Source organism: Dendropsophus ebraccatus, chromosome 7 (genome assembly GCF_027789765.1).
Source record: "Dendropsophus ebraccatus isolate aDenEbr1 chromosome 7, aDenEbr1.pat, whole genome shotgun sequence".
In the NCBI taxonomy this organism is placed as follows: Eukaryota; Metazoa; Chordata; class Amphibia; order Anura; family Hylidae; genus Dendropsophus; species Dendropsophus ebraccatus.
Genome location: NC_091460.1, coordinates 70,306,215 through 70,315,828, shown reverse-complemented (window position 1 = coordinate 70,315,828; position 9,614 = coordinate 70,306,215). Strand labels below are relative to the sequence as shown.

The 9,614-nt window shown below is 41.2% G+C and overlaps 1 protein-coding gene across 3 annotated transcripts in view; it reads right to left on the bottom strand.

Annotated features, from left to right (window-relative positions):
• Positions 1–322: 322 nt before the first annotated feature.
• Positions 323–9,614, bottom strand: part of IRF2 (interferon regulatory factor 2) — a 65,241-nt gene continuing 55,949 nt past the window's right edge. For all 3 annotated transcript variants that reach the window (XM_069977751.1, XM_069977753.1, XM_069977752.1), the window contains exons 7-9: positions 6,928–7,098; positions 5,743–5,783; positions 323–1,690 (exon numbers count right to left, since the gene is read on the bottom strand). In XM_069977751.1, coding sequence (XP_069833852.1) covers positions 1,376–1,690; positions 5,743–5,783; positions 6,928–7,098 — 527 coding nt within the window. In that variant the 3' untranslated portion in view covers positions 323–1,375. The remainder of the gene's footprint in view (positions 1,691–5,742; positions 5,784–6,927; positions 7,099–9,614) is intronic.

Sequence of the window (9,614 nt, the reverse complement as noted above, 5' to 3'; positions counted from 1 at the left end):
ACCAGGGGGCACAATAACAAGCAAAGTACAAAAATATACAGACACAGGAACATTTTTTTCTGAATAATTCAAATAAAAATCCCGATCTACGAGAAATGTGAATACTTAAAGACAGGATTATGGATCTGCAAAGGTTAGCGAAATGTCATATCCGACTAGTTAAGTATTCAGGTTGTGTTTTTCTGTACTAATGCGTATCTTTCTACACCTTCCCTATGCATAATAAGTGAGAACATTCTAATCTCTCTTTTTTTTTTTACACCCCATTCAAAAATACTCTGAAAAGAATTCTGAAAAGAATTCAAGACAAATAGAACTGCAAATAATATTTATTTCTCAATCCACAGGATAATTTGCATTCTACATATTAGATCAATAAATCAGTTTCATGTTAGGAAACAAAAATTACGAAATGTGCCTGGAAACTGACATTCTGCTAACAAACAGGAAACTGAATCATAGAATAAATCTGTATAAAAAGATAAAAAAAAACAACAATTATAATCATTTTAGATTTCAAATTAAATATTCCCTGTATAAAACAATAAAAAAAATTGGGAGAGATTAGTTATATATATTTTTTTCTAATTTGCATAATATTATAGTTTGAAGGGAAAATATAAGAACTGTGAAGAGACCTAAATTCCTATTGTACCTTAGGTATGAGCGAATCCATAAAATAAGCTTTATTTTAATAATTATTTTATCATAAAAACTGTAATCTTTACTTTACAGTACATAAAACCATTCACGCTTGTAGGAGGCAGTTGTCCTGCTTGCCCTGCTTTTGTGAATGGTTATGGGGCCTCATGTATGAAATCCAGTGCAGTGCCCATAACAATCAAGTGACTTCTTTCAACACCTCAACTTTTTGCCTGCGCTAGTCTTGCTACATAAGGCCTGTGATAAGACCACACAGGGCTATGAAAGGCTTTGCCCTGTATAGAATTTACAGCAGTACTATAGACAGCCATGTTTCCTGTGTAAGTGCTTGTTTTTAAGGTGCACAAGCAAAATGCAAATGTGCTAAAACTGCTGAATATAATGTACATATTTACAATATAGATTTCTGTTTCTGTTAAGAAAATGAATATATTCTATCAATATCATATTTCCCTAGTCCAAACTAAGGCCATTGTTACGCTGACTCGCCTTCTTGGTCCTGTTTTCGGTTTGCCTTTTGAACCTTGTAGCAGGCCTTACTCCTGAGAAAACCATAAGTGTCTGCAACCTCTTTCCTCACTCATTGATATTCTGTCAACTTAATGGCACCCAAGGCATATAGATGTGAATTTAATACTATGACACAGCTTTTTTTTTTTTAAACTCTCCCAGAGAAAGATAAAAAGAAAACTATCCACAACATAAGTCCTTTTTAGAATGTCTTGAGTCCTGGCTGAGTGACATCTGACGTTTTCTTAATGACTGTAGCTCTGGTTTCATGGTCCTTCCGAGTGCTGGTTAATGTCGAGATGCTGGCTGTCTGTGTATAAGAGTTCCCATCTGCAAAAAGCGGCCAGGATGCATTATAAGGCATAGGGCATTTCTCCTCTTTTATTGTGACCTGGAGGTCTGGTTTATTGGACGTTACAAATGTTGCCATTCCTGGAAGATTGTAGATAGCTCTTGGGCTTGTTGTCCGTATACATTCTTTACTTTCAGCAACCTTACGATGACTCTTCAATCGACTCTATAAAGAAAAAAAATTAAGGGTTTGTTAGTATGGCTGTCTAAAGGGGAAACATAGTACAGCCCTGCAAGGTGGATTCAACAAAAAAATGGTACCTACTAATAATACTACAACTAATAATACCGCAGTAATAGTTTCAGTATGCTCTGGCTACTGTAGATTTTTATATCTTTTGTTATATGGATGTGTGCATCCATGAGTGAACACAGTCTAACATATATACCATATGCACTGAAACATTTCTAAGACCAGGACCTGGTTGTTAACCCACAGTTAAAAACTCTAGAGGCACTCTACTCAGCTGTGTCATATCGTATAATATGTATAATAATAATTGGTCTGTGTTTCAGTCTTAATGGTCTTGGTCTGTGTTTCAGTGTTAATGCCTCTGATGATTACGTTTGTCTGTGGCAGATTTACGGTCCTATTACACAGAGCGATAATCTACCAAATCAGGCAGATTCGGCAGATTATTGCTCTGTGTAATAACAATAATGATCAGTTGATAAAAACGATCATTGGCTGATCGGGTTGTTTAAGCTGGCTTAAAAACATCACCCACCAGCTGCATATAGCTACGTACAAGAGTGATGCCCGGCCAACGGCTGAGGGATGTAAAAAGAAAATAATAAACCTTATTGCAAGCGTCAATCTAGCGGATTGGCGCTCTCTTACATAAGTTATCAGGTTGTGTAATACGGCCCCTAATAAGCAGAAGAGCCACCAATCTAACTGATCGATGCTATGTATTAGCATAGCATTGATTAGCACAAGCAATCTAATGGCAACTTCTTATAGTCCCCTAGGAGGACTTAAAAAATGTAAAGAATATAAACATTATATTTTTTAAAAAATAAATTCCCTAATAAACATTCAAAAAAGTTTATTTTCCCATTTTTTCAAATAAACTAATTAAACAAAATGTAAACAAAACTAGGAAGAAAAAAAAACAGTCGGTATTGCCACTTGCAGAATTGTTTGAGCTAATAAAATAAAATCTCATTAATCCCACATGGTGAGTGGCCTAAACGACAAGCAATACCCAATGCCAGAATTGCTGATGTTTGGTCATATCGTATATCAGATAAAATAGAATAAAAAGTGAACACAATGTCCCATCTATCCCAAAATGAGTCAACACACTGCTTTGTAGGCGAAAAAAAAATTAAACGTTACAGAGGTCAAAATATGGTAACTCGAAACCATGCTTTATTTTGTTTTTAAAATTGTCAGATATTACTACTCCTATGGGTGTGTTCCTTTCTATATGTAGTTTATGACTGTAACAGAAACACCCAAGTGTTTCATAATTCCTATAATTTACAATGGACACCTATGTAGGCTGTGGACCCTCCTATATAGTCACAAATAAATGACAGGATGTTATTGCATTGTCAAATCCTCAAAAGCACTAAAAATGTGCAGCACCAAATACCTGTTGTAAGTACAGTAGTATCCTAAGGAACACATTCCTCAAAGTCTTGAAATATTTTATGTTTATGCCGTACAGTAGAGATATTATTCCAGACAAGAAAGGTCTAGAAAACTGTAGCTTAACTGTGACTTATAGATTCCGGCTGATTATTACACTTTATTAAGGGGGTACTCTGGCACTTTAAAACTTTTATAAGTTACTGTAAAAAAAATGTGTGTGTGCGTGTATATATATATATATATATATATATATTGATAACAATCTGACCACGGTGCTGTCCTCTCTCAGTCAGTGATTGGCTGAGCGGGCTCTCAATGCTAAGACTATTCTATCTCAGAAGTGGCGGCAGCTGCAGTCGGGGGATCCTGGAGACACCACAGGAGGACATCGGAGGAGTGAGGGGAAGTAAGAAAAAAAGGCAGCATCATGTAAAAGGTGCTTTATAACCCCTTTAATAAGCAGGTTACTAGCACCCCACTGCTTACAGTGGTCTAGGTGTAGTCCTGGAAGGAAGCGATATATGCAATAATTGCCTACCATTGTTTCCATTACTGCTCAATTCAAACCCAACAGGGCCAAATTTTAATGGCCATCCTTTAATGGGTATCTTTTATGCATCCATAATCATACATTTTGCCAGAATACTTCAGGATTTCACTGCCTCACCTGTAGTCAATACTCAATACTTTTCGATAAAACTGTACACAAAAAAATAATTTATTTTTTAAAAATAAAAAGAAAGTAGTTTTGGATTAAGCTAATGCTTAAAGCTTCAGACTATATTGTGTCTGTTTTGTGTTCTCTAGTCTCCATCTTCATTCCCTTTTATGCAGGATTATTGGTTGAATGGCCCAATTATTGCCACGTGTGAAAGGCTCATTACTAGAGATGAGCAAATTTAAAGTAATAACGAAGGGAATCACTTTGTTATGTCTAAAATCCACTTATCAGTCGGCTGCCTTGTAACAGACTCACGCTCTGTGCCGCTTTGCGTGCTGGGAAAAGCTGGATCCATTCCTGGGAAACTGAGAGAAGTTTCCCAGGACTGGATCCAGCTTTTCCCAGCACCTGCAGAGGAGCAACATGGATCGGCAGTCAGTTGAAGTGCAGCCGGCTAAAAAGCAGATTGCAGAGATAACTAAGTGATTCCCTTCGTTATTACTCTAAGTTTGCTCATCTCTAGTCATGATCATAAATAATACAGTTGAAAAAAATAGAAAAGTCCACCAACCTATTACCCTGATCATCTACTATCTATGAGTGAGAGATCAAGACAAGCTTGAAACACAACAAACGCCGCAACCTTATGTATTAATTCTAAAAACGTCCTGTGCTTTATTCAAACCAATTTTTTTTCCTTTTAATGGGTGGAATCAGACAACTGAATATTTAAAACAAAAACATTTATGATAAGTTTTATTTCCACCTACAGTACATCCTCTTTATTTTATTTGCCCTATATAAAGCATGAGCATGACTCTTTAAAGTCCTGTAAAAGCATGTGTTTATTATACAAGGTATGTAGTACAATCTGTAATCAAGTCACCTGCATCTCATGTGCCTTGCTTTCCTTCATAAAGGCACTCCACCCAAAGCAAACAGCCATGCCAGTAAACATTGGGCCGCCACATTAACCCATTCAGGCTCTCAAAAAAGCTTTTACAAAACGTTACTATGTATATGGGCTTTTTTCAGTCAAAACCAGGATTGGGTTGAAAACACAGAAACTGTGCAAATCCTTCCATTACAATTTTACCCTGTCAGTTCCCCTCCTGATTTTGGTTGAAAAATACTGACCTAAGACTGACAAAATACATACAGTATGCAGCCTTTTCATATAAATAGGCTACATTTGCAAACAATACTATAGATCTGTGGTATGGCATACATAGGCTACTGTGGGCCTATACTATATCACAAGAAAACAAGTTGTATCATATTCCATTACATGCCACATTATGGGGGCATTGCCTGGAGAGGAGAATAAGGCGCTATAGAGTGGTGGTATCATCAGCAACATAAGCCCCTATTCCACTGGTCGTTTAAAGGAGCAATATCGTTCGTATTCGGCCGATATCGGCCGCTACGAACGATATTCGTCCCGTGGAATAGAGTGCAACGATCAGCTGACATCGTTCATGTCGGCTGATCGTTGCAGTCGCTTGTTTTTCAACATGTTGAAAAACAAGCGACTGATATAGCAGCGATCTGCTGCCGTCGCTCCGTTGAATAGGAGCATCGGCAGCAGATGCTGCTATATCCTATGGGCTGCCCAGACGATCAGCGATCCTCCGAGCAGCCCCTCCCGCACTCACCCGCTCGCTGTAGCCGCGTTGAATAGCGGCGGCAGCGAGCGGGGAACGAGGAGCAAACGAGCGCTATTAGCGCTCGTTTGCTCCTCCAAACGACTCGTGGAATAGGGGCATTAGAGTGTCTACAGGGCCCTAATATGGAAGCACAGTGTTTCCATGTAGAATCGTGCAGGCTTTATGCTGCTGGCTGCAGGCAGAAAGGAATGTAAATACTCAGACGAGCAAGAGACTGAATATGTAAAATAGTAAATACATCACTTATAGTCACATGAACAAGCTTTACAAACTACATAAAGAAAACTTACCAAACCCTCTTCATCGCTAGGCACACTGTCTGTTTCACTTTCTGACGAATAAAAGAGAAAATGAAATAAAAATAATACACTGTGTACAAAATCCTGCACTTGGTTATACGTGTCAGACCCATTCACAATCTACCATACATAAACACCGAACACCAGCTGACAAAAAAACAACATATTTGCCTTCTGCCAAAAACAGCCCCACTCCTGTCCTCAGGTTATGTGTGGTATTACATCTCAGCTTTATTTACTGCACTGATCTGCAATACTACACCCACTCTGAGAACAGGTGAGGCGCTGTTTCAGGAAGAAAGTAGCTAACCAATGTTAACAAGGTAAGGTGCATTATCATAGGCAGATAGTGCCCTCCATTTTTAAGGTAAAAGGCAACCCTGCTACATCTGTACAATATACAATATTCCGTTAGACTTGCATTAGTGTTCTACCTTCAGGTAAGCAGTTACAATCGCACAACTATTGCATGTACATTCTGCTCTCCAGCGCCAAGTGTCATTTTCGGATTTTGTTTGCTCATATCTCTCGGTAAACAAGTCTATGACAGAAGTGAACATAATGACGGGTTGAACATCAGCTACAAAAATCAATTTGTGTCCTCAGAGGTCTAGTTTAACATGGCAGATGTTCAGTTGGTTACCATGATACTAGGGGAGAATTCCCTGTTAAACATAAATCTCAGAAGGGCAGATGCAATGGCCCCAGCAGAGACAGTCAGTAAACTCAATTCTTCAATTCTACTGCGTCAAAAGGCAAAGAGTAGAGATGAGTGCATGCTCGAGTCCGATTGTTCTGCATTTGAATACCAGTGGCTGAAGGGAGTCCTGAAAAACATGGATACAGCCTATGGCTATGTTCCCACGTTTTTTCTTCTCCGTTTTAAAAAGGAAAAAAATGGCGTCAGTATCGTCAGAGCAACATTCATGCAGCAAAATGCTAACCTGTGTCTTGTAACTTGTAACCGGAAACAGACTACAAACAGAGATCGGGTCATAAAGGAAAGCCTGAGATTTCTCCTCTTTTCAAATCCATTCCTGGCTTTGGCTTCAAATCTTTGGCAGATAATCTGTCAGATAATCTTTCTGTGTAAATGGACCCTAACACGCCTGCAGTATATTCTGAATACTGGTAAATCTCATAAAACCTATGCTGATGGGCCAGTGTGTCTCTCACCTCCACATGAAGAGACTGGTGATATCTGCAGAGGATAATGTTGTGCCCGTACAGTTGGCTGCTCGTCACTTTCTGTCATCACTTCAACAACCTGACAAACATCGGGGGGATTGGTGACAATGAAATCTTCCACCACATTAGTGTTGTAAGTGTTGTAATTCGGTCCTTCACCTACAGTAAAGTAATAAAGATTAAGACAACAAGGATGGAAGATAAACTTTTTTTTAGAACAGTGAACGCATATAGTAAAGTATATACCATAGTAGCTCACATGCAACATACAGAGGAGCTGATAGCTTGAACTCAGAGGTGGACTGTTGTACAGAACTTCCATCTGGTGCCATTGGTCCATTTATCTGTCCTTTAATTCTTCTAGAGGCTCCACAGCTTGATTTTATACACAAGCTAAATTCTTTGGGTGAACAGCGGATTGAGCTTCAGAATGTCATTGAGTCTATGGGACAGGTGGAACTTCAAGCGGAGATCACTGTGCGGACCCATAGAGGCACATACCCTTACAGAGATGTAGAAATTCAGCAGAAAATTACGGTTGGCCATGGTGAAGTTGCATGGGGAAGCCGAGTTGAACTTTTGCACCAGAGTTTATGAGCCTTTTGCTACTCCCCTGGGGTCAATTGTATGTTTTTGGGTTTTGTTTTTTAAACCATTATATAACTGCATAATTCTTAACACCATTTTTGACTAATGAAAAATAAATTCTGAATTCGTAAACAAAAACATTCCACCTGCTATAGAATTCCCACTATCGTTTCATCTAATAGGACGCTTACAATACTGCGGAGAAAGATCTGGATCCTATTATTCCCTGTGGTGGTGGTGGGGGGGATTTAGGGTAATTTGTGCTCACATGCACAACAAGGCAAAAGACTGCGGACTACTGGTATATTTTCGCTGGAACAGCCGTTGATTTAGTAGGGGAATAATAAACACCCACATGTTTACATGACAAGGATCTCACAGGTCCTACAATTATTCACTACAGTTAAAGTTACGGCTGATAATTATTTAGCTTAATAAAGACAATGATCAGCTGACATGCACAATGTCGGTTGATCGTGTCTTTTAACATGTTGAAAGACAAACAACTTGGATAGCAATGATCTGCTGGCGTTACTCTGTGTAATAGGAGCGGCTGCAGCAGACTGCCGCTATCTCCTATGGGCTCCCCCGCGCCCCTGAACTTACTTGTTCGCTGTTGGCGGGTGTAATAGCGCCAGCAGCGAGCGGGGTACGAGGAGCAAGCGAGCGCTGACCTGACAGGTTGGCGCTCCCTTGCTCCCGGTGATCTTCCCGTGTAATAGGGGCTTAAGTGTGGAGAGTACAGGGGAGCTGCTGAGAAGTGACAGCAGAGATTAGAAAAGCTCCTGTGTGAGGATTCTTGCTGCTCACTTCCCTACAACAGATCTTCAGAAGAAGTTCTGAAGGGGTCAGTGCTGCCATTAGAAGAGGTGCTGAGGGGTCAGTGCTGTCATTAGAAGAGGTGCTGAGGGGGTCAGTGCTGCCATTAGAAGAGGTGCTGAGGGGTCAGTGCTGTCATTAGAAGAGGTGCTGAGGGGGTCAGTGCTGTCATTAGAAGAGGTGCTGAGGGGTCAGTGCTGTCATTAGAAGAGGTGCTGAGGGGTCAATGCTGCCATTAGAAGAGGTGCTGAGGGGGTCAGTGCTGTCATTAGAAGAGGTGCTGAGGGGTCAGTGCTGCCATTAGAAGAGGTGCTAAGGGGGTCAGTGCTGCCATTAGAAGAGGTGCTGAGGGGGACAGTGCTGTCATTAGAAGAGGTGCTAAGGGGTCAGTGCTGTCATTAGAAGAGGTGCTGAGGGGGACAGTGCTGCCATTAGAAGAGGTGCTAAGGGGGACAGTGCTGTCATTAGAAGAGGTGCTGAGGGGGACAGTGCTGCCATTAGAAGAGGTGCTGAGGGGTCAGTGCTGTCATTAGAAGAGGTGCTGAAGGGGACAGTGCTGTCATTAGAAGAGGTGCTGAGGGGACAGTGCTGCCATTAGAAGAGGTGCTGAAGGGGACAGTGCTGTCATTAGAAGAGGTGCTGAGGGGTCAGTGCTGCCATTAGAAGAGGTGCTGAAGGGGACAGTGCTGTCATTAGAAGAGGTGCTAAGGGGGTCAGTGCTGTCATTAGAAGAGGTGCTAAGGGGGTCAGTGCTGTCATAAGAAGAGGTGCTGAGGGGTCAGTGCTGTCATTAGAAGAGGTGCTGAGGGGACAGTGCTGTCATTAGAAGAAGTGCTGAGGGGGTCAGTGCTACCATTAGAAGAGGTGCTAAGGGGGTCAGTGCTGCCATTAGAAGAGGTGCTGAGGGGTCAGTGCTGCCATTAGAAGAGGTGCTGAGGGGTCAGTGCTGTCATTAGAAGAGGTGCTGAGGGGTCAGTGCTGCCATTAGAAGAGGTGCTGAGAGGTCAGTGCTGTCATTAGAAGAGGTGCTGAAGGGGTCAGTGCTGTCATTAGAAGAAGTGCTGAGGGGGTCAGTGCTACCATTAGAAGAGGTGCTGAGGGGTCAGTGCTGCCATTAGAAGAGGTGCTGAGGGGTCAGTGCTGTCATTAGAAGAGGTGCTGATGGGGTCAGTGCTGTCATTAGAAGAGGTGCTGAGGGGGTCAGTGCTTTCATTAGAAGAGGTGCTGAGGGGACAGTGCTGTCATTAGAAGAGGTGCTGATGGGGTCA